The following is a 26,309-nucleotide window of genomic DNA, read 5'->3' as shown; positions in this document are numbered from 1 at the left end:
TATGCCAATTTTATTGTCTCTGACACACCTAACCTTATTACACCAGTCATTGAATCAACCCACCTCATCCAGAATCTCCCCCTCCAGTGCCATCCCTCCACCCTGCCAAGCTTGACATCCTTCTCCGAAGACTGATCCCACCTTGCAACGTGTTCAAAGTATGTCAGATGAAGCTTCAGAATCCTTTCCTCCAGGGAGTAGCCTGTTCTCACCCTCTCCAGGATCAACCTGTTTATTCTTCTGGCAGTCCATTGTATATTCAATACTCTTCTCCAGCACCACAGATCAAAGGCATCAATTCTCCTTCTATCCTCCCTTGTCACTGTCCAGCTCTCTGATGCATAGCACATAATGCAAAGACCAAGGCCTTTTATTAGGTGCACTTTAGTCTCCAAACTGACATTGTTGCTCTTCAGCACTTGCTGTGACAGCTGACTTTCCTAATGAAATACATCTTTTTATTTCCTGACTGCTGGTACTAACAGTATTAATTGTAGATCAAAAAAACTGAAGCTGTTAACAATCTCAATCTCTTCACCATCTACCATGATGCTGCCAATCATCCCAGTGGTGAGAATCTGTTTTTTTGATGTTGAGCTTCAATCCACATTGAAGGCTGCAGTCCTTGACCTTCTGCAGCAAGCACTTCAGTTCTTCCTCAGTTTCAGCAAGCAGGGTTGTGTTATCTGCATATCACTGGCTGTTGATGAGTCTACTTCCAATCCTGATGTCACATTCATCCTCACAAAGTCCAGCCTCCCGGATGATCTGTTTCCCATATAGGTTGAAAAGGTATCGAGATAGGACACATCCCTGGTGTACACCCTTCCCTATCTTAAACTGTGCAATGTTTCCTTGTTCTGTTCTGACAACTGTTTCTTGGTCCAAATATAGGTTTCACAGAAGTACACTCAAGGGTTCTGAGATTCCCATTCTTCTCTGAGTTAGCCACAGTATGTTGGTTTTTTTAAATTTTTTTTATTATTATTAAATTTTATTAGTTTTAATGAACATTTACAGAGATTTGGGGTTTACATTCATTCATTGTTGCACTGTTTTCTCCACCCTCCTCCCCAGTTCGTTCTTCTTCCCCCCCCCAATGTCTGTTTTAATTGTCCAATTGCCACAGTAGCCACAGTATGTTGTAATTCACAGAGTCAAATGCCTTTGCATCGTCAATGAAGCACAGATGGACATTCCTCTGGTACTCTGCTTTTGGCCAAGAGCCATCTAACATTAGTTATAATATCCCTAGTACCACAGTTTCTTCTAAATCCAGCCTGCAATCTGGCAGTTCTCTGTTGATGGTTGTTCAAGTCATTTTTGGACAATATTCAGCAGAATCTTGCTTGCCTGTAATATCAATGATACTATTTGATAATTTCCACAATCTGTAGGGTCACCTTTATTTGGAATGGGAACAGATATAGATCTCTTCCAATTAGTTGGCCAGGTGGTTGTCCTCCAGATTTCTTGGCACAACTTGGTGAGCACATCCAGGTCAGCATCTGTTTGTTGCCATCAACTCCTGGGGGCTTGTTGGGTTTTTTGGTCAATTCTTTCAGAGCCTCTTGAACGTCTTCCTTCATCAACACAAGGTCTTATTCATATGTTGTTTCATTAAATTCTTTCGTGTCAGCCAATTTCTTTTGGTACAGTGACTATATTCCTTCTATCTTCTTTAAATGCTTTCTGGATCATTCAATATTCTGCCCATAGCATCCTTAAGTATTTCATTTAAAGTCACAACTTAATTCTTTCTTCAGCTTACTACTTAATCTTCTGAAATATTTCTATATTTTATACACATTGAAAGATACAAATGGATGTATATGTATTTATAACACTGATTTAAAAGATGAAAATGTGTTCCAATACAACCAATATATTATTGTTATCATATGCTGTTGATTCAGAAAAGATTCAGAGCTAACATCCAGCAAGTTTTCAGAGGCTGCAAATCACATAGGAGACTGCCTATCTTAATGGCAGGCAGCAGCTGGATGATTCAAACTACCTGCTTTGGATGAGGAGCAAAATTTCTTAAGCAGTAGGCCATAAGGTACAATCTGAACGTATCAGGAAGTTCTCATTTGTTTAATCATAATGTATGAGACGGTTTATAAAAAGCTACAATTCACCTACACAGAAATCCATAAAATGCATACACCTTAAACATCTACTAGTACTTCAAGTCACTGCTCATGTAAGAAGCCACATTCATTTAGGTACTGCACTTTATGTCTGGTTTCCATTAACTCTTTCTCACTTCATGCCACCTCAAGTTTACATCCTTCCAACATCCACTTATACAGGTAAATTTCATTTTAAATGCTTTTTTTTGTAGTACATATGAATTTCTTAACCACCTTAAATGAAATTTATATAGACTTAAGTTACTGTCATTATTCACTGCTGTTGTTGTGTGCTGTTGAGTTGGAAATGACCCACAGCAGCCCCTCTAGTGTGTTTTCAAGAGGCAGTAAATCACATGGGAGGAGACTGACCCTTCTTCTTCCTCTGAGCTGCTAGATTCACACCACATGCATCTTATCTGGGACTGCTGCACAACTTCTTACTACTAGGTCATCATATCTCCCTAATTGTTTATTTTTCCATGCTCCACTGGTGCCACAGCCTCTTCTAAATCTGCTGTGAACTTCTAGCAGTTCTCTATATACTGGTCTAGTTTTTTTAATCATCTTCAGCATTATTTTTCTTGCATGTGATATTAAGGATAACATTCAGTATTTTCTACATTCTATTAGATCACTTTTCTTGGGAATGGGAACACTATGGATCTCTTCCAGTCAGATGACCAGGCAATTGTCATCCAAATTTCCTGGCATGGACTGGTAAACACATACATCCAAGGCTACATGGGTCATTTGAAACATTTCAATTGGTATTACATCGATTCCTATAGCCTTATTTTTTGCCAATGCCCTCACTGGAATTTGAGTTTCTTCTTTCCTTTGTCATTGATTCTTGATCAAATGCTAGTTTCTAAAATATTTCAGTGTTGGCCAGATCTTTTTGGTACAGTGTATCTATTTATTCCATCTTCTTTTGATGCTTCCAGGATATTCAAGATTTTGCCCATAACATCTCTAAGCACTGCAACCTGAATTTGTTTTTCAACTCTTTCCAGGGTATCATTGCGCATGTCAGATGGATCTTGGCTAAGGATACAGAAGAATGTTTATTTGTGTTTTACTGAAAAAGCAAAGGCATTTCATTGTGTGGATCGTAACAAATTATGGCTAACATGCAAAAGAATAGCAATCTCTAACAATTAATTGTGTTCAGAGAGCATGGAAACACTACATGGTTTAAAATCAAGACAGACATGCGTCAGGGTTATATTCTTTCACTACACCTTTTAATCTGTATGCAGAGTAAATTATTTGAGAAGCTGAACTGTATGATGAATATGGCATGAGGATTTGAGGAAGATTCATCATAACGTTCATTATGCAGAAGATACAATTTTGCTTGCTCAAATTAAGGAGGACTTGAACTACTTGCTGCAGAAGGTCAAAGACCACAACCTACAATATGGGTTGCATTTCACCAACAAAAACCAAAAAATTCTCACCACTGGTCCAATAGACAACATCATAATAAATGGAGAAAAGATTGAAACTGTCAACAACTTCATCTTAGTTGGATGATCAATCAGTACTCTTGGTATCAGCTGTCAGCAGTTCAAGGAGATAGCCTGTATTGGGAAAATCTGTAGTCAGGAACCTCTCCAAAATCACTGAGGAACAATGATACTAGTTTGAGGACTAAGGCGCTCTTGATTCCGCCATGGTCTTTTCAGTCACTTGCTATGCATCTGAGAGCTGAACAATGATTAAGGATGACAGAAGAAAAATTGATCTTTGAACTGTGATTGGAGAAGAGTACTGAAGAACTCACGGACTGCCAAAGGAACAAATAGGAGAAAGTGTAGCCAGAGTGCTCCTTGGAGACAAGGATGGAAAAGCTTTGTCTCACATACTTTGGGCATGTTGCTAGGAAAGACTATTTCTTGGAGAAGGGTATCATTCTTGGAAAGTTGAGGAGAAGAGAGAAGGAAAGAAAGCCTGCACTTAGTGGACTGATAAAGTGAGTGCAGCAATGGGCTTGAGTGTGTTAGAGATTATCAAGTGGGCACAAGATAGGACACAGTTCAGATCAGTTGTATACAGGGTCTCTATGAGTCATCCTGAACTCGAAGGCATTAATAACATGTTCCACCAACAAAAATGTTCAGTGTTGTTTCTCTAACTTCATTTTCCATATATTTTACTGTACATTTCTGTATGATATGATGAATTTTAGGAATTTCCATGTTGCCTTAAGCATACATATAAGCTTCAATTACTACAGCTCTATCAATTACCCAGACTAATCAAAAGCTATTGACAAAGTTGAAGAAAGAAAAAAAAAAGTCCAAAACAACAACCAAAAAACCCCCCAAGAGGGCAGGGGCAGGGGGGATTGTATACCAATGAAGTTTATCTTTTGCTTTTCAAAAAGAGGAGCAAACTGATGGGAGGGGGATAAAGAAAAAAAGTGAAACAATGAAATCTCTGTAAATGTTCATTAAAATTAATTTTTAAAAAAACCAAAAAAACTCAAACAACAAAACACCCCTGAACACCTTTGTATGTGCTTCAAAGACAGCTCCAGTAGATTTAAGAGTTGCACTGTCAACCAAAAGGCATGCTCTTCAAATCCACCAGCTGTTCCATGGAGAGAGATGGGCAATCTCCTCTCTTGGGATTTACAGTCTCTGCAATTCAGCTGAAGGGTGGGTTATCTGTCGGTTCCAAGTCGACAGCAATGACTAAGTGCACTTCAAAACTATGTGAAGAGCCTAGTGTTTATGAGAATATGAAAGACTCAGACACTGTGTGTGTGTGTGTGTGTGTGTGTGTAAAACAAAACGTCTCAATGAACACAATGTATGGAAACAAAGAAATAGCTGTCTTAAAATACTTTATTAATCTGCCTATGGAAAAAGCTAGAGAACAGTATGAAACACAATGTCTATGAACTATGTAAACAAACCAAAATAAAAAAATTTTTAAAGTATAAAACAAACAAAAATAAAAAGTACTAATAAGAGTTCTTTCCCTGGAAGTAAGGTTTCAGTTATTCATCTCTCTATTCAAAAAATGAATGTTACAGATGGAACTGTCTAACCCCTAAAAACCACCCAGGTTAGGTCATGATTCTAAGTATAATTATCTATCTTTCTGTGATTTAGTTTGGTAAATAGCATACATTATTAGGAATTTTATTACAATACTTTCATTTATTATTTTACTACATTTATTACAATTACTTTCATTTATTATTTTTATTCAATCCTACTTAGTACTGCAGAATTTGTGGGGGAGAACAGAGGATGGGTATGAATGAATCACAGGGTTACACAGTTTGGTGGTGGAGGGAAGAGGTGAAGTAAACGGGAGGGAGCCACACAAAAAGACAGGGTAATGATGGGCAAGGTCAATGGGCAGCATTATGGTAGATGGTGAAGAGATTGATACTGTTAATAGCTTTAGTTTGCTTGGCTTCACAATCAATACTCTTGGGTAGCAGCAGCCAGAAAATCAAGTGACAAATTGTATTGGGAAAGTCAGGTATCAGGGTCCTCTCCAGAGTACTGAAGAGCAATGATGCCTGGAGACTAAGATGCGCACAAAGACGTCAGTCTGGAGACTAAGATGCACCTGATCCAGTCCATAGTCTGTGCAACTGCTTCCTATAAATCAGAGCTGGACAATGACTAGGGAGGATAGAAGGAGAATTGATGCCTTTGAGCTGTGGTGCTGGAGAAGAGTACTGAATATACCGTGGACAGCTAGAAGAACAAACAGGTTCGTCCTACAGAGGGTGAAGCAAGGCTGCTCCTTGGAGGCAAGAAGTCTTTGGAGAAGGACACCAAGCTGTGGAAGGATGGAGAAAGAGAGGGAGATCATAGATGAGATGGATTAATACAATGACAAGTGTAATGAGGGTAAGTGTGTCAGAGACAGTAAAACTGGCACAGGATAGAGGAGGTTTCAGTAAACAACTTGGCACACAAGAACAACAACAATGCATGAGAATGAGTGTATGAGAAACAATGTGTATGAAGAATGGAATAAAACACAATGTATACTAACTTTGTAAGCAAACCAATAAAAAATAATTGCCATGGGAAAAAAAAAATCCTGTGTTAGGCACCACTGACTTGGAACGGACTCAGCTCCAATCTGTTTTTCAAAGGTAGTAAATCACACAGGAGACTGTCCATTCTTTTCCCTGTGGAGCAGCGGGAGGATTCAAATATCATGCCTTTTTCATGGCCACCAAATCTCCATATAAAGAACCAGCATACAGAATTTATACATAAAATTGCTTTATCTATAAAGTTCAGCAAAGCTTCTCATCATACCCACTTCAGGAATGCAACAGTTCATATTTTTTAAATGTAACTACATAAAAATGAGATTACTACTTTTAAACCATTGTATGTGATCCACAAAAATTTGATGAAGGCAATGTCTGAGATTATCCTAGGGTAAAATAAGCTAATTCACACTTTAAGATTTATACTCACTAGTGAACTATTTTTACAATTTTATCCAGATGTGTACTCAGTATAAGGAGCATAAGTAGACTGTTGCTGTTGTTAGGTGCTGTCAAGTTGAGCATGACTCAGAGTCACCTGATAAAAGATCTGGACCCTGTTCTATCCTGTGCCATCCTCACACTTCCTGACACACAAGAGCCCACTGTAGTAGTCATCATATCAATCCACCTGGCTGAGGGTGTTCCTTTCCCTTGCCGACCCTCCATTCTTCCCAACATTATGTCCTTCTCCAAAGAATAGCACCTCCTAGCAATATGTCCAAAGTATGTGAGGTGACGCCTTATCATTCCTGCCTCCATAGAGCACTCTGACTGCAACCTCTCCAAGATATATCTGTTCATTCTTTTGGCCCTTCATGGGATGTTCAGTGCTCTTCTCCAACACTGTACCTCAAAGGCATCAATTCTTTTTCTGTCATCCTTACTCAATGTCCAGGTCTCAGATGCATAGCTAGTAACCAGAAAGACCATGGCCTGGATAAGATCTACCTTAGTCCTCAAACTGATATTACTACTACTCAATATTTTGGAAAGGTCCCTAACTGCAGATTTTCCCAGTGCAATGTGTCTCCTTATTTCCTGACTGCTCGTACCAAGGGTGTTAATACATAGGTGGCTGAGGTAAAATTCTATGTTACTGTTATGTGCCATCGAGCCGCCTGCGACTCAGTCAAAAGCTCTGAACCCTCCCCTATCCTGAGCCAGTCTAACTGACTTCAACACACCTAATCTCACTGCCTTAACCAGTTACCGTAACCAGTATGTATATTGGCTAGGAGCTCTTGTTGCACCAAGTTAAACCAGTCAGTAGCTAACTGAAAGGTCTGTGTTTTGAACCTACCAGCAGCTTTTCAGGATTAAGAGGAAGTAGTCTGGGTCCATAAAGATTAAAACCAAACAAAAACATGTAAAGAGTACAATCAGTTTTGGAAACCTATAGAAGCAGTTCTACTCTGTTTTCCAGGGTCATGTGAGAGTAGTCAGGTTAGTTGTTGCTGGTATGTGTCATCAAGTCACCTGTAACTCATACTGACTCTAAATGTACAATAGCTCTGAACTCTGCCCTAACCTGAGCCAGTCTCACTGACTCCAACACACCTACTGCCATTACCTCAGTTACCATGTCAATCATCTCATTTGGGGTCTTCCTCTCCTATGCTGTCCCTACACCGTTCCAAGCATGATGCCCTTCTCCAACGTCTGGTCCCTACTGGTCACGTGTCCAAAAAAATGTGAGAAAGAGCTTCAAAATTCTTGCTTCCAAGGAGAAACCTGGTTCACCTTCTCCATTTGTTCTCCCAGCAGTCCACAGTACGGTTCAATACTCTTCCCCAAAACCACAACTCAAAGGCATTGATTTTTCTATTGTCCTTAGTCACTATCCAGCTCTCTGATGTATAGCAGGTAATTGTGAAGACCATGGCCTGGATCGGGCCCACCTTAGTCTCTAGACTGACACAGTTCGTTGCTTTTTAGCACTCTGGAGAGGTTCTGGGCCTCTCCCAATTTGTTGATTTTTTGACTGCTATTGCAAAGACTGCTGTTGTAAAGCCATGTAAGCTCAAATTGTTAGTAACTTCGATTTCTTCTCCATCTATCATAATGCTTCCAACTGGCCCAGTGATTAGAATATGTCTTCTTGATGTTGAAATTCAATCTATATTGAAGACTTCAGTCCTTGACATTCTGCAGCAAGTGTTTCAGGTCCTCCTCAATCTCTACAAGCATTAAAAGACCCTGGAAGCATTAAAATAAGATTGAAGGAGTACATAGAGTCACTGTACCAAACAGAACAGGCCAACACAGAAGAATTTCATGAAACAACATATGATCAAGAGGCAACAGTGATGAAGAAGGAAGTTCAAGCTGCTCTGAAGGAATCGGCAAAAAACAAGGCCCCAGGAATTGATGGAATACCAACTGACATACTTTAACAGATGCTGCTCTTTATGTACCCACCAGGTTGTGCCAAGAAAATCAGGAAGACGACTACCCAACCAACTGACTAGAAGAGATCCATATTTATTCCTATCTCAAAAATATGGTGACCTAACAGATTGGAAATTACAGAACAGTATCATTAATTATCATACAAAACAAAATCCTGAAGATTATCCAAAAACAATTGAAACTATACATTAACAGAGAACTATTAGAAATACAAACTGGGTTTAGAAGAGGTTGTGACACTAGAGACATTATCACCAATGTCCGATGGATCTTGGCTGAAAGCAGAGTATCAGAGTAATACTTGTGTTTCACTGACTATGTAAAGGCATTTATTTGACTGTGCCATTTATTTGTGGCTAACCTTGGGAAGATTGGGAATCCCACAACACTTGATTGTACTCATGTGAAACCTACACTCCGACCAGAAAGCAGTCATCAGAATAGAGCAAGGAAATACTGCATGGTTCAAAATCAGGAAAGAAGTATGTTAGGGATGTGTCTTGTCTCCCTATCTTTTCAATATGTATAAGAGCAGATCATTCTGGAGGCTGGGCTTTATGAGGAGGAGTGTGGTATAAGGACTAGACTAAGACTATAAAATTGTCAGGTTAGTTTTATGGCTAAAAACATTGAGGTAAAACAAAATCTACCTCAACAATAGCTACACATGGTAAAAACGAAGTAGCCAACTAAGAAACATTTTTGCCTATAAGTAGGTCAAATAGCACAAAATGCACCCATTCCTTTTTTTGGAGTACAAGTAACATTGTGAAAATACTCATGCTAACTACACCTCAAAAGCTGCATTTGTAGTATTGTTTGACTTATTTATATAGATACATAGAAAAAACTAGAAATATAAATATCAATATGTTAGCTGTGAGAGTAGTAAATGAAAGAAATTCTTGTACTTGAGAATATTTTGACCAAAATTTTATTTCAAGATTTAATTACTGTTTATTAAACATATTTATAAGCATAATTATATACTTTGCCTTATGGTATTTAAAAAGTGAAAAAATGAATGAAAGTAAAATTCTGATTGTTCACCCCATAGTTAACATTTATAACAAATTCAAGACAAGAAGACAGAAAGGTAAATTTTATACTATATATATGACATTACATAAATACTTCAAATGTTTCAAATTTCCAAGGAGCTGATGTTGTCCTATAAAGTTCTTAACTGGAAGATAAAGAGAATGGTTGACATTCTAATTTTCATTAGTTATTCACAGTCAATTATTAATGTAAGCTATACAGTAACTAAAATTCATGCATCATTTAATTTTTCTTATAGAATTTTCAACAGTCCTGTTGGTACATAGATTAAGGCTGTTGACTACTAACCAATAGGTCAAAGGTTCTAACCCATTGCTGCTCAGCAAGATGCGGAAATTAGCTTCTGGAAATATTTATAGCCTTAGAAAGCCTACAGGGCAGTTTACTCCTAACCTAAATCTTACAGAGTTGCTGAGTTGGAATTGACTCAGTGGCAGTGGGTTTTGGGGATAATATTTTCATACAAACTTTTTGATTCATAGAACAAGCTTGTGAAATAATCTCTAACAATTTAATCGATCAGTAAACGAGCACAAAGTCTGTAAATCACTGCTTCCCTTATCTTAATGTGCATTAAAACTCACTTCAGAACACAGTCTTAGTTACCTTCTACTGTCATAATAAAAAATGCCACAAGTGAATGACTTTTAAAAATCAAAATTCATCTTTTTCCTCACAAAATTCAGGATGCTAGAGCTCTTTCCCAGGAGTACACTAATAAGGGTATGTATGTATGTACGTATGTACGTACGTACGTACGTACGTACGTATGTGTGTATTTCAGCTTCTGGTGTTAGTAGGTATCAATGAATGCATTTCTAATTCAGAGATAACCCAAAGTAGCACAGAAAAGCATCCATGCATTTTCCAATATATCACCTTTACAGGAGCAGATCTCTAGGTCTTTCTACTGCAGAGCTAGTGGGTGAATTTATCAGGAGAACTCTTAGTCATTGTGTAACAAGACCTCCTTTAAGCGTCTAATAGCTATCAGCAATCTCTGGTATTCTTAGGCTTGTTGATACATCTGTCATGTGTCTGTATTTTGTTTTTCCTTTCTATGTGCTCTACACCTATTCTGATTTTTTTAATAGCTCAGAAGTAACTAGGAGCCATCCTTCATAGGTAAGTTTTATTAAACTGAGAAAAAATTCCAAAAAACACTGAAGTAAAGCAATCTAATACCTCAAAAATCCTCTTTGCAAATAGGGTCACATTTATAGTTGTTCTGTGCCACTGAGTGGCTTGCGACTCATAGTGACCCTATGTAAAAGAGCCCGAAACCCTCCTCTATCCTGTGCCAAGCTCACTGTCTGATACACTTACTCCCCTTATCCCAACCACTGAATCAATCCATCTGGCTAGGGTTTTCCTCTCTTGCACTGTCCCTCCACCCTCCCAAACATGATGTCCCTCTCCAAGGACTAGGTCCCTTCTTGCAACTAGGTTAAAATTACAACAGAAGTCTGGTTAGGGATTTTTTTTTTATTTAAAGACACATGAGTCAATTAGTAAAAACATGATAACAAACATGGTAAATAGTGAGATGTGCTGAGATATGCTGAAATCTGAGATTATCACAGAAACTGAGATGAAGCCTAGAAATAAACAATGCATGTGATAACTAGCAATGGAGTCCCCCTGGCCACATAGAACTAACTGTCCCTATAAAAATGACAGCCTAGAAAACTCTATGGGGTAGTTCTATCATGACACATGGAGTCACTATGAATCAAAACCAAATCAATAGTACTTAATTAATAACAGCTGCATAATAAATTTCAGTAGGAACAGATGGCCAAGATTAAACAAGCTTAAAATAGAAGTGATTCTGTAATCTCATTTTCCCTATAAAATTAAGGAAAAACTGTTATTAAATGATTCAGAGTAAGTTTTCTCAAGCTTTGAGTATCAATACACTTCACTGATGTGAAAGTTAAAATTATGTTGGTTGTTATGTGCCATCCAGCTTGCGACTCACAGTGACCCTATGTACAAGAGCCCTAAACGTTGCTCTATCCTGTGCCAACCTCACCTCTCCAACACAATCATTCCCACCACTTCAATCATAGAATCGATTCATTTCATCGAGGGTCTTCCTCTCTTGCACCGTCCCTCCACTCTGCCAAACATGATGTCCCTTCTTCTTGACTCCAAGGAGCATTCCGGCTTCACCCTCTCCAGGACAAACCTGTTTGTTCTCCTAGAAGTCTATGGTATATTCAACACTCTTCTCCAGCACCACAGCTCAAAGGCATCGATTCTATCATCCCTAGTCACTGTCAAACTCTCCGATGCATAACAAACACATAATTGCAAAGACTATAAAATGGATCAGGCATACCCTAGTCTCCAGCCTGATGTCGTTGCTCTTCAGTACTCTTGAGAGATCTCTCACAGCTGACTTTCCCAATGCAATTCGTCTCTTGATTCCCTGGCTGCTATTACCAAGAGTGCTGACACAGTGGAGCCAAGGAAACTAAAACCGTTAACTATCTCAATCTCTTCACCATCCATACTGATACTGTCAATTGGCTCAGTGGTGAGAATCTTGGTTTTCTTGATGTTGAGCTTCAATCCATATAGAAGGCTGCAGTCCTTGACCTTCTGCAGCAAGCACTTCAGTTTCTCCTCAGTTTCCGCAAGCAGGGTTGTGTCATCCGTATAACGCAAGTTGTTGATAACTCTTCCACCAATCCTGATGCCACATTCCTCCTTGTACAGCTCAGCGTGTTGGATAATCTGTTCTGCATATAGACTGAAAAGGTATGGAGACAAAATATATTCCTGACGGACCTCCTTCTTGATTTTGAACCATGCAGTGTCTGTCTCCTTGCACTGTTTTGATGACTGCCTCTTGCTCCAAGCATAGGTTTCTCATAAGCACAATTAAATGTTCTGGGATTCCCATTCTTCTCAGAGCCAGTCATAACTTGTTGTGATCCACACAGTCAAAAGCCTTTACGAAGTCAATGAAGCACAGATAGACATTCTTCTGGTATTCTCGGCTTTCTGCCAAGATCCATCTAACATTAGCTGTAACATCCCTAGCACCACAACCTCTTCTAAATCCAGGCTGCACAGCTGGCAGTTCTCTGTTGACATATTACTCCAATCATTTCTGGATAATTTTCAGCGGAATCTTGCTTGTACATGATGTTAATGATATTGTTCAATAATTTCCACACGCTGTTGGGTTACATTTCCTTGGACTGGGAACAAATATAGATCTTTTCCAGTCAGCTAACCAACTGGCTGTCCTCCAGATTTCTTGGCACAACTTAGTGAGCACATCCAGGGCAGCATCTGTTTGCTGAAATATGTCAATTGGTATGCCGTCAACCCCTGGAGCCTTGTTTTTTGCCAATTCCTTCAGAGCCACCTGAATTTCCTCCATCACCACAGGCTCTTGCTCATGTTATTCCATGAAATTCTTTGTCAGCCAATTCCTTCTGATACAGTGACTCTGTGTACTCCTTCCATCTTCTTTTAATGCTTCCTGGATCATTTAACATTCTACCCAAAGTATCCTTCCGTATTACCACCCAGGGCTTGTTTTTCAACTCCTTAAGAAACACTGAGTTCAGCCCTTTTGATTTTCTGACTCCAGCTCTCTGCACATTTCATTACAGTATCTTGCTCTGTCATCCCAGAGCTGCCTTTTGAAATTTTCCGTTCAGCTCTTTGATTTCTTGGTTTCTTCCTTTAGCTTTTGCTACCCAGTGCTCTAATGAAATATTCAGAGTCTCATCTGACATCCATCTTGGTCTTTTCTTCTTTTTCAGCCTTTGTAATAATCTTCTCCATTCATTATGGACGATTTTCTTGATATCCACCCAGAGCTCATCTGGTCTACACACTCATTGGTGCTCAAGGCCTCAAACCTGTTTCTGAGATGGTTTTGAAATTCTAGTGGGACAGACTTAAGGTCAAATTTTGGTTCCCGTAGACTTGATTTAATTTTCCTCAACTTCAGCTTGAACTTGCATATGAGCAGTTGGTAGTCTGTTCCACAATCAGCACCTGGCCTGGTTTTCACAGTTGACACTAAATTTGCCAGTAAGTCTTTCCACAAATGTAATCGATTTGATTCCTATGCATACTGTCAGGTGAAATCCATGTGTATAGCCTGTGTTTATGTTTCTTATAAAAGGTATTTGCAAAGAATAAATCATTAAATGTGCAGAATTCTATCATTCTATCTCCAGCCTCATTTCTCTCACTGAGTCCATGTTTTCCAGCTACTGATCTTTCTTCCCTGTGCTGAACTTTTGTGTTCCTGCCACCCATTATTATTATTGCATCTTGATTGCATGGTTGATCAATTTCTGATTGCAAAAGTTGGTAGAAATCTTTCATTTCCTCCTCTTTGGCTCTAGTCATTCATGCATATATTTGAATGATAGTGGTATTCACTGGACTTCTTTGTATGCATATGGATTATTATCCTGTCACTCACCACATTGTATTTCAGGATGGATCTGTAAATGACTTTACATACATAAAAAAATCAAGATGAAAATTCAAAAGCATATATAGAACACACCTGTCAACCTGCTAAAAAATCACTGACTTGTACTCTCTAAAAGTGCGAAGTTTGTGGTATACAGATTACAACACAATTATTAAAGAAAGGAATAACTAGTTAGGAAATTTCAAACTCTAGTATTTGCAGTAATTCTAAATATATATCAGTTTAAGCATTGAGTAAGCAGAATTTGTTTTTGGTCTGTATCATAGATATGAAAAGTCAGTGTTGAAATAATTAAGAACATATTTAGGTCACCAGCATAATGATGGCTTTAAATAGGAATCAGGATGCTAATATTTAAGTGTTTTGTTTGGAAAAGTAGAGAGTCAGCAAAAGTGAGGAGAAACTTCAATGAGGTAGAGTGATAAGTGATTTTAACAGTGGGCTTGAGTACGGCATTGTTAAGCTCACAGGGTCAACGTCAACATGTGTACTTGCTCTCAATTTTTTCTATTTTATCCAACTTTTACAACCGGTCTACTGTCAAGGTCTACAGGAACATACTGTGTTACCAGCTGATGTTCAACTGACTTCAACTCTTGTTGATCCCATGTTTGCAGAGGAGAAATGCTCCACAGATTTTTCAAGGTTGTGACAATTCAGAAACACATCACAAGCCCTGTCTTTGAAATCACCATGGATAAGTTTTAACTGTTTGTGCCACCCAAGCTATCTAGTAAAATCCTATGTTTTACCACCAAGAATTAAATGACTGCATACACATAAAGGGCTTAGACAGTGCCTGGACATAAAGGCATGCCATAAATATAATCTACTTAAATTATACTGTTTTTACAGAGGAAAAAGCATCTTAGATAATTCACAACAAATCCTGATAAAGTAAACAGAAATTTTAACACTCTCAATAAGCTGAAGAATTTAGGAAAGCTAGACTTAAGTTACCATATTAAGCAGTCTCAATATTTGCACTCTCTCTACCCCATTCACAAGTTCCATTTTCTCCCACTCTGAATCACTCTTCATTCCTCTCCTGACTCATCGCATAGAAAGGTAGACAGTCTGGAACATAATGGGCATACCAAAGGCATTTCTTAATCTACCTGGATTTGGAAAGCTGACTAAGTAGAACTTGTCGTACATAGTTATGTTCAGTGTATATGCTGAGTAAATACAACCTAAGTTTTGTTTATTTGAGTGTCTTTAATATACTAATGCTCCTCTATCCCCTCTTCTACTATCCTAAGTACTGTAAACCCAACTCAACACAGGAACATACCAATCATTCCTCAACAAAAATCAAAGATCCACATTTTCTGACTGCTAGTTAAAAAAGAGATTTTCTGTTTTGCTGATGGCCTAGTGCTCAAAACTGCTGAGCACACTATAGATTATATAATGACATTCTCTAGGTCTACAGATCTGACTTATTTATATTCAAATTCCAGCCATTCATGGTTTTTCTCAGATGCTGAAATTATTTACAATAACCTCTAATAAAAAAGGTGGGTCAATTTCATTTCTTTAAAAACTGTCCTTTCCCTGAGGCCACACACAAAGAAAGGTTTCAAACACTGCAGTCAAACGCTCACTTCTGATGTGATATTCAACCAATTAAGCTTTTAAGTCTCAGTTTTCTCCTCTAGAAATAGGGATAAAAAAATAAGTTTTAACTACTACATGGGACTGTTTTGAGTATTATTAAAACAGCATATTAGCCAATCACTAATGTGATATACGTCGGCTATTATGAATTAAAAATCCAATACCATCTGACCTCTTACCTAAGGTTAGTTCTTCTGTGGAAATCATATTCATTATTCCAATCATGGAAGCCTACTCACAGACAATAACCTTATGAGCACACTTTAGACAAGTATCTGACTCCAGGTAGCCCTCCTTCACCATGTAACTCTTTGATTTACGTGTTTTATTTCAGGCACGAAGCTATTACTGTACTTACTACATATCCTGTATAACAGACTATGTAACAAGACTGCTCTTTATAGGCAAAGACTATCTTAATCACTCCTGTATCCCTAGACTGTCTATAGTTCTTAACCTTGACTAATTAGAATAATATGTGGATTTTATAAAAATGCAATGCCTGACATCTACCTTGATCCATTAAATCATAAAGGTCTGCCTAGATGGTGGTACTTTTAAAAAAAATTTTCGTAGGATATGTATGATATGCTTGCCAGGATTAATCACTGCATTCTAACATTTAACATATTAAGTTATTGTTGTTAGATCTGACTAACAGTGATCAACAGAATGATTCAATGTCCAAGCCTGTGACATCCTCACCAGTGCTTCAGTGGCTGAGCTCACTGGTACAAGCAGAATCAATTCATCTAGCAGAGAAAGTTGTCCTAGTCTTGCTGATCCTCTCCTTCATCAAGCATGATGTCATTTTCCAGGGATGGGCTCCCCCTGGTAACATGCATATGCCCAAAGTATGTGAGGCAAAAGTCTTGCCATCCTTTCTTTTTAGGATAAGAAAAAAAAATTTATTCAATCATCAGAATATTAGGTTTGTACGATCCCAATGTATAGAAAGACAAATATCTAAATGGCCTGGTTTGCTTCTCATTTATTAAGTGATCACATATCTTAAATGCCTTCATTCATCTTAATTAAAAATACAAACATGAAAAAATATATACACATATATATCTGACATAGTAAAGATTTGTTTTAAATGTAAAGTCCTCATTAGTTAAGCTTTCTTCTTTTATTATTAAACATTCTTCCAGGTGGTATATTACTGGTCTGTGCATTGATTGCGGTACAGAGGTAACTCGTGGTTGCTGTGATGCTGAACACTGTGACATTGATGTGCCAAACGTGGTAATGGTTACCCATGGTGGACAGTGTTTACTGGAGCCTCCAGATTAAAATAAACCTGGAAGCAGGAGTGGCATCCACTTCCGAAATGGCTTGCCTTCAAAAACTCTATGTATGAACAGTGCTCAGGCCTTTTGTTCATAGGGTCGCTATGAGTCGTCTACGACTGGATGGCACCTAAAAACAACAACACATGCCTTCTTGCTTGTTAAATTCTCAGCACTTCTCTCCATCCTCACTTCTGAAGGAGTATTTTGACTGCACTTCTCCTGACACTAAACTTGTTGTCTTTGAATCCACTCAGAGTCACAGCAACCCTATAGGGCAGACAACTGCTCTGGGGGAATTCAAAGGCAGAAACCTCTACTGAAACAGAACACCTTATCTTTCTCCCATCAAACAGCTGGTGGGGTTAAACTATCGACCTTTCCTTTTAGCAGTCTGTGGCTGTTGTCATTAGGCCATGTCAAGAGAACTGAATCCTGTCCTATCCTATGCCATGCTCACCATCTCTGACACACTGGAGCTAGTGGTTAGCTATTACATCATCAGAGTTCTTTACGATGCAAACATGCTGCTGTTGTGTATCATCAAGTTGGAAATCACTCAAGAGTTGACTGTCCCTCTTTCCTTCTATAGAGCCACTGTTTGAACTACATACTTTTGGGTTGGCAGCCCAACTCCTTATCCTTAGGCCACCAGAGCTCCTTATACAAACATATACAGGGATGTGTACGTATATGCCTAAGTTTACAGATTCAGGAATATAAATGCAGATGCACACACACCTAAACACGATACTCTGTTCAAGGTCTTCATCCTTAATTTAAAAAAAAAAAAAAAAAAATTACTCTCACCAAGGTGATCCCAACTCACAGGGATCACATAGAACTACCAGTAGGATTTTCAAGGCTATAATTCTTTACAGGAGCTGAATGCCATAACTTTTTCCCAAGGAGCAACCAGGGGTTCAACTGTCAACCGTTTAGTTAATAAGTGGTCACTCGTTTAACCTTTTTGCTACCAGGGCTCTTTCATCCTCAACAGCTACTCCTAACAAATCATCTCTTCCCTTTAAACACATGATGGCTCTAGTAAGCACTGATTATGTGCTGTCTTAAGATGGCTTTTAAAACTTTTTTAAAGCTCATTACTTAAGTTTTTTTTCATAATTATGCTTTATCATTCTTCCTAGATTTGTCTTGCTTCTTGAGAATAAGCTTTATCCTTACTTTCTCTACAAGTAGGATGGTGCTGTGTTATGTGCCACTGAGTTGGAACCAACTCAGAGTTGGGCCTCCAGCAGGTTTTTAGAAGCTATAAATAGCACCAGAGATTACACATCTTTCTCCTGTGGTGGTGTTGGTGGATTCAAATCACCTGCCTTTGGGTTGACAGTGCAACTTCTTTCCCACATACAACAAACATTTAACTGATCTTATAAAAGTACAAAAGTTTATTATGCCTGGAGACATGAGACATGGCCTAGTGACACGCAGGTCCTTCAAGTCTTCATTTACAAAATGTTTCCTCTAATAAAGCCCTTTTTTGCTTCCACCATTTTAGAAAAGTATATTATGCCCAAATTATCCAATTTGGACTAATTTGTAGCAAGAAAATAAAAGTTAAAAAAATCAGTTTAAAATAGCTCTAATCTAATACATAAGAATGATAGCTTATCTCAAGAAAGCATCTAGATATTTGCACATTTCGTTAGTCATGAAATAGTCTCTCACCTCTACCCTTCATTTTCCATTTTTTACCCGCTTACTAAAACTATCCCCTAGTTCATTCTAGTATCTTTAGCTCCTGTCAAGTACCTACACAATACTTTTATAAAACTCTGTCATTAACAAACTGAGTTAATTTGAGTAAAGGCACAATGAATACTTCTTGGAATAACTTAACGGTTATCAACTTTTAAAATAAAATTCTACATAAGCTGCATGCTTACCAATAGAAATTTTGTCTGGGAATACGCTGTGTCTTCCACAATATCACATTTAATACAAGTCTATGTGTGAATGCTTACATTCGAGTTTGTAGACAAACTGCCAGTTTTATAATACTTTCATTCCTAAAAAACCCTGGAGAATGAAACAGAACTTTTTTTAAAGTGTGCTAAGTTGTAACAGACAACCAACTCCACAACAGTTTCACCGCACCATCATCAGAAAAGCAACCATCTCATATAAAAATGAACACTTTAAAAATTTCGTGCCATTCATTTGGCCACTATTAAAACAATCTGAAACTTACTGTTTAAGAGAAAGGGAAAAAACCTGATTTGGAAAGGAAGTACTCAAGAAGTGTGGCTGCTAATTAGATACTGTGATAAAACATGATTACATTATCAGGTCAGACAGCATGAAGCAGATAGAGCCATAGTTACCACTAAGAAAGCACTCCTCAACTCCCTGTTTAATAAAAAGGGATCAAATTCCACAGACAAAACTGGTACCCTGGATTGTTTGTTTTTAAGGAAGATTAAATTTAGGAGTTGCCAACACCCAAATGGAAAACATTCCAGAGTATTAGACTCAATTGTAATGGGGAGTCATCTACATTCTTAGCACTACATCCTTTATCCAAAGCAGGAGTATTAACAAAGGATGTTTCTCAGGATCCTACGGGTTACACCCCACTTATTTACCACAGTAAACATTATCGTCATCTAAAAAAAGTTTTTTAAAGGTTATTATGAAAATAACCTTAACACAATCAGACAAAAAGTGAAGTTTATTATCTGGCAAGATAGTTCCAAAATAAAGCCCCTGTCAAATGAACAGTGCATTAAAGAACAAAAATGATAAATTATTTTATTTGAACCATCAGCTACTCTTAGAGTTGAGGAATGCAGTTTTTCCTTAGCCTTGTCTTCAATTTCCCCTTAACCTTCATATTTTTAGCTTAAAAAAAAACCCAAACCCACACAAAACCTAGAAATTTGATTACCACTTTTATGAATTCCTTTTAAAGTAATTTAATGAGTAACAGATCTTTTGTGCAAGTAGCAAACCGCAGAGGAGTTTTGCTGGTTGATAAAAACCTCCCTGAAATACTAATATAAATGCACATCCTCCAAAGAAAATTCCTCAGTTCTCCATGTAAATCATAGATTTAACTTGGAAAAAAAAGGGTATGTTTGCTATACATCCCAATTTATTGTGAAAACTCTTGTTTAAAATTACAAATAAAGATGGTACCTTCTAATATTTATTCATGAGTAAATCAAAAGGCCATGACTGGTGGCTTGGGTTTTTGTTTTTTTTAAATGTGAAAACTAAAAAACCAATGAGAAAAAAAGCAGCAACTACTTTCCGTGAAACATGAATCACTTCCCAAAACCAGTGAACTATTAATAAGAAAAATTTACTTGGGATTGTTTTGTTTTGTTTTGTTTTGTTTTGTTGGAGGGTAAGGTCACACACTAAATAAAAATGCTAAACTACTGGCTCTACTGGGAAAATGCAACTGCCTACAGAAATGTTCTCAAGCCTGCTCAGAACAGGAGAGGGGAAAAAACAATCTTTCTGTTAAGTGTTCTCCACAATAACACTGACTCAAACTGTGAAGTGCAATGGGGTCCCAGCAGTCCTAGTTACTACTCAGAAAACAGCAACATCCACACAATGCGCAGCACATTCAAAAAAAGTTGGTATAGACGTGAAATCGTGTATATGTACTCGTCTTCGGTTCACTGCAAAATAAAGCTCTTTCACACTGTCCACGTTTGCTTCACAGGTGCCATTACACCCGCCGAGAGTAATAAAAGATAAGCCACCTGATAGCTTCAGACAGACACGTGGGAAATCTAATGGAGTATGCCGTCACGACCATTAATCAATTTTTCTAATTTCAACACGGAATGGCAAGCTCTGCCAGGCAAGTCCTGGAGACCCAAGTTTTCTCTCTCCAGCCCTGCAATCCGGATGTCCGAAAAACACGTGTCCCACCCCAGAGCAGAGTGACTTCCCAGGAATCATTTGGTCCATAAAACTCCAAACCCTTCACCTGCATTCACTCGGTGAAAAAGCAGGAAGGACAAGCGAGCAACTCCCGACCCCGGAGAAGCGGGTGCTGCCCGGAGCACAAGGCCCGGGGGGCCGCGAAGGTCCGGCTCACCTCTGCCGCGGGGATGTTGACCACGCCGGTGGAGCGCCGCTTCTCCCGCAGTTTCCTCTTCTCGATCTGCCCCTTGCCTTTCCGGGCGCTTGGGCCCGAGCTCTTGCCCTTCTCCCGGGCGCCGTCGGGTTCCTCCTCGTCGCCCCGGGACGGGGATGCCCCCGAGGCGGGGGCGATGGCCGCCGGGGCCTCGTCCTCCAGCCTCCGCGCCCCCGGGACCGCCCGGGCCAGAGCCGCGGGGCCGACGGCGCAGTTCACGCCCCCGGCGCCCGGGGCTGCAGGTGCGGCTGCGCCGGCCGGGAGGTTATTGTTGAGCTCGTTGGCCACGGCGGCCGCCGAGGTGCCCAGCAGCCCCGTGGGGGGCTTCCCGGCCGCGTCCCCGCCGCCCGCCGCCGAGCCCGAGGGGTTCTGCTTGGAGCGCATCTTCTCGCGCTTCGCCTTCCACTCCTCCAGGAAGTCGGTGGTGCTGCTGCCGCCGGCCCGGTAGCCACCGGTCGCCATATTCCCAGCGGAGGCGGCCGGGCTCTCACCTCAGGCTGCCCACCCCGGATCTGGCCGCCAACGCCTCTTCCTTCCCGCTCGCGGGAGGATGCGAGGGGACGACCCCCCGGCGCGGAGACGGCTGCGGCTCCCCCGGTAAGAGGAACGTCTGAAAGAACACAAGAGGGGAGCGGGGAAAGGAGCCGTGAGATCCTCGCCAGGCCGGAGGACCCTGTACCCCGAAAGCCCCGTGGGATGCGCGCGATCTTCCCGCCGGGTAACGAACTTTCCGCCGCACCTCCACGGGGAGCGGCGCCCAGAGCCCGTATAGCGCTGCGCCCCAGGGGCGGGCAAAGAAGTGACCCCACCCCCGGACCGGGCCCGCCCCATTCCCCGCCAGGGTTAGAGGCTGCAGGGGTCGGGGGGCCACGGCCAGACCCCGCCACCTGTCGGCCTGCGGCGCCGCCCGCCCGCCCCATCGCTCTGAGCGCCCAGAGTTCGAGATTCCCACACCAACCATAAGCCCTCTCGGAGGCGAGGCGCGGAGCCGCTCTCCGGCTCGCGAGGAGGCGAGAACCCGAGCAGACACACCAGTTAGTTGTCCGGCCAAGCCAAAAAGGGAACGGGCGCCGACGCGAGCGCGGGCAGCCAGATCAACAACTTACCACCGACAAGTTTGGAGTCCGGAGCTCGGGCCGGAAGGGAGTGGGTGCCCAGGTGAGCCGAAGCAGCCGAGCGGTCCCAGCCGGCGCGGAACGAGCTGCGCTGCACACACCGTCCCGTGCCGCGGCTTTCCCGGGAGAGGAGGGAGGGGACGAGGGAGGGAAAGCGCAAGGGGCGGGAGGCCTGCCGAACGGCGCCGAAGCTGGGGCGGAAAGAGCCGAGGCGGCGCGCGAGGGGCGCGGCGCGGAGCGGGAGGGTCGTGCCGTCGACGCCCCGCCCCCGGCGCTCAGGTGCGCGCCGAGGCGTCCAGTCGGCTGCGGCTGCCTCAGGCTGCCGTCCCCGCGCTTCGCGCCCGCCGCGCGAGTCAGACCGCACATTCCTGGGCTCGCCGCCTCGGGGCGTCCAGCCTCCCGGCGCCGCGGACTCAGAAGCAGCGGCCGCCCTCCACGCCCTTTACCCTCCGCCTCTCCTCCGCCTGTTTCTTCTCCCACTCCTCTTCCTTTTAAGTACAAGACTAGATTTTTCGAGGGAAAAGTCTGGATTGCTGCTAGCTGAGGGTGAAAGTGCTGACAACTGGTTAGGGCCTGAATAGCTTGAATGGGGAAACTCACGTCTTCTTTCCCTTGTCCTTACCGCACTTTTAAGATGGTTGATGGATCAGAGTCAAAAGAACCCAAACAAACCCAGTATCCCCTTTCTAAGACAAATCTGTGGTTCCTTCCTAAATCCTTGGCTAAAAGACGCTTAAATAATGAGTGTCGAGTTTACACTGATTACTAACCTTAAAGATTAGTGGTTCGAGTTCATCCATCTTACCAAGCAAGAACGAAAAGATTTGGCTATCTGCTTCCATAAAGTTTATAACCAAGAAGTCTCTGTAGCAGTTCTACTCTGTAACACCTAAGGTTGCTGTGAGTCTGAATAACTCAGTGGCAACAACTATTTCAGGTTCTCAAGAGAATTTGAAAACTCATTTCTACAATGTGTTGTATAGTATAATCGGGTCTCAGAGTTTTCCAGTTAACCTTGCCTGGTTTTCTCCCCTTTACAGATAGCGAATTGAGCTGCAAATCTCCCACCTAAAAATAGAAAAGCTGTACTGTTTTTTTAGAGAAGCTGGGAAGACTGTCTCTGCTTTTCCATCCTTGACATGCAGGTATGAGCAGTTAGGAAATAAGGAGATGCCTTGCACTGGGAGTATCTAGTTAGGGACCTCTCCAAATTATTTAGGAGTAAGGATGTCAGTTTGAGGACTAAGGTGTGTCAAGCCATAGTCTTTCCAGTCACTTGCTATTCATCTGAGAGCTGGACAATGAATAAGGAGTACAAAAGAAAAATTGATACCTCTGAGCTGTGGTCTTGGAGAAGAGCATTGTACATCCCATAGACGGCCGAGAGAACAAACAGATATGTCTTGGAGAGGGTGCAGCTGGAGTGCTTTTTGAAGACAAGAATCATGAGGCTTCACCTCACATACTTCGGACATGTTGTTAGAAGGGACTGTTCCTTGGAATGGGTCATGATGCTGGGAAGGGTAGAGAAGAAGACCCTCAGCCAGGTGGATTGACATGTTAACTGCTGCAGTGGGCTCTTGTGTGACAGGAAGTGTGAGAATGGCACAGGATAGAACAAGGTTCAGCTCTTTTGTTCATAGAATCACTATGAATTGTACTCAATTCAAATATGGTGCCTAACAATGACTATAGGAAGTTAACTCTGCTTTTCCATCCTTGACATGCTAAAGAGTAAATATTAATCTCTGAGGCAGGTAATCAAATAGTTCCGTATGAGGGCTTCTACATAGACTGACCTTACACTATTCAGGTAGTGCCAGAGCACATAATTATTGTAAGCTACAAATGTCATGTCACCTTTTTAAAGGAATTAGAGCCCTGAGTCACACTCTCACTTAAAATCGTTCTTCCTACTTAGTAAGCCTGTTCTTCTCAGGTGGCACATGGTGGGTGGGCAATTATGTGTGCCTGAGATAGGAATGAGAACAGGAGAAAGTGATTCACATGCTATTTATTTCTCAGAAGGAAAGTCACAGTTTTGATCCTTTACTTTGGGATTAATGTATTAGGTAACTGGGAGTTAGTTCTTTAATATCTTTGGAAAAGTTAAGGCCTTCTCTGAGAACGGACCCTGATACATAGTAGATTAAGCATTGTAACATGACCTGAAAAATTAGCAGTTCAAACCCACCAGCCACTCTGTGGGAGAAGGGTGAGCAGTCTCTCATGTCTCTGAGATTAATAGATGGAAGACCATCAGGAGTTAGACGGTCGGACAGCAGGGAATTTTCTTCAGAAACAAGATTAAAATCCTGGGTGGTTGGTACTAACACAGGTTTCATACCTGAAACACCTCAATTAGAGATTCGTTGTTTTGTTCTCTGAATTTTTAGGAGGGGAGAGGATTAGGGTTTGATTTAGATGTTAATAATCTTTGTAATTTATGAGAGCATTGTCTCTTAAGGGTCTGTGTCATGTAGTAGAAAGATGGTCAGGCTAGAAACCCATGTTAAATAACTGAATATGTTAAATAATTGAAAGATTCTAGACATTTCTGAAAGTCAGCTTTATTACTACTAAATCAGCATAATAAAAACATAACATTTTTCAACTGTTACAAACTTGAAGTGATCCTACGTGTACATCCTGAGGAGATGCCCTCAGAAAGCATAGTCCCTTTTCCTAGTAAAAGAATGTTAAACAGAGCTTAAAAAAATATAGTTTCTAAAAGAAGTGTGTTTTGAGGCGAGGAAAACATGGAGGAAGGCAAGCAAATAAAATGAAAATTGTTAAGTATATCGTATGAACTTGAAAATAATAGACTTTGAATGAGCTACGATAATACTGTATCTCTTTAGGTCAGTTGTGTGAGTCCAGAATGCTGGCCACTGCTGACTTGTGTCACCTTAGGCAAGTAGCTTAAATTCTGTGCCTCAGTTTACTCAAAAACCAAACCAAATCACTGCATCATATCGATTCCACCTCCTGATTTTGACCCTCCAGCTGGTTACCAAGTTACTTACTTACATATAAAATGTCACTGTTGTGTGCTTTTAAGTTGGAATCAACTCATAGCTGACCCTCCAGTGAGTTTTCAGAAGCAGTCAATTGCAAGAGAGGAGATTGCCTACCTTTCTCCTGCAGAACTCCTAGTGGATTTGAACTTCCTGCCTCCGGATTAGCAGCATAACTCCTTACTCACTAGGCCACCAGAACTCCCTACATATACAGTAGGAATGATAATACTTCCTATGTTGTAAGAATATTATGAAAGTGCTTGTAGTACTTACAAAAATATTTGTGAGCACCGGAGTAGTCATTATAGCTCTCATGGTACAGTGGTTTACGCACTCAGCTTCTAACTGAAAAGTGCATTGGAGAAAGATGTAGAAGTGTGCTTCTGTTAAAATGTAGATTTGGAAACTTTGTCCTAGAGGGTTGCTGTGAGTCAGAATCAACTTCATGGCAGTAGGGTGAAACCTTGAAAGAAAGGGATTATTGTACAGAACACTACCTATTTTTATTATTATCATTTGTTATACCTTCTAACTTTGTCATGCCATTCACAGTATTCCCAAAGATGCGTATCATCCAGACTGCTCCCAACAGTCTCACAGCAGGGTATTTAGCTGAGTCAGTTTTAATTACAAGATGCTTGCATGTCTTCAATCTTTATATATATTGTTCTGACGAAGTGGTCCTCAACACTCTGAACTTGATTTCTCAGCACCACCACACTGTTGAACAGTGATTCTTTGTTATGAGAAGCCATCCTGTACATAGACTGTTTATTGGTATCTTTGGCCCTTCTCTCTAGTAGCTACCAGTAGCACACCCCTCTGTGACCATGAGAACTATCTCCTAGCCATTGTCATATGTCCTCTAAGGGAGCAAAACTCTCCCAAATCGAGAACCTCTCATCTGGCCTAAAATAACTACTTTTGGAGATGCTCTTGACCTTAACAAGAGGAAATAAGCTGATGCTAAAAATAATAAAATATTTCTTTTCATAGGTCAGAAAGATTCTTATTCTAAATGTTACA

General features: G+C 40.6%; 1 protein-coding gene across 1 annotated transcript in view; it reads right to left on the bottom strand.

Annotated features, from left to right (window-relative positions):
* PAWR (PRKC, apoptosis, WT1, regulator) overlaps window positions 1-21,610 on the bottom strand; it is a 145,011-nt gene extending 123,401 nt beyond the window's left edge. Inside the window, exon 1 of the mRNA XM_006882548.1 lies at window positions 21,110-21,610. Coding sequence (XP_006882610.1) covers window positions 21,110-21,610 — 501 coding nt within the window. The remainder of the gene's footprint in view (window positions 1-21,109) is intronic.
* Window positions 21,611-26,309: the final 4,699 nt, after the last annotated feature.

Source organism: Elephantulus edwardii, unplaced genomic scaffold (assembly GCF_000299155.1).
Source record: "Elephantulus edwardii isolate Elephantulus edwardi_28Jun2011 unplaced genomic scaffold, EleEdw1.0 scaffold00021, whole genome shotgun sequence".
Taxonomy (NCBI): Eukaryota; Metazoa; Chordata; class Mammalia; order Macroscelidea; family Macroscelididae; genus Elephantulus; species Elephantulus edwardii.
The sequence above is the reverse complement of the archived record's forward strand: the minus strand, read 5'-3'. Positions and strand labels throughout refer to the sequence as shown.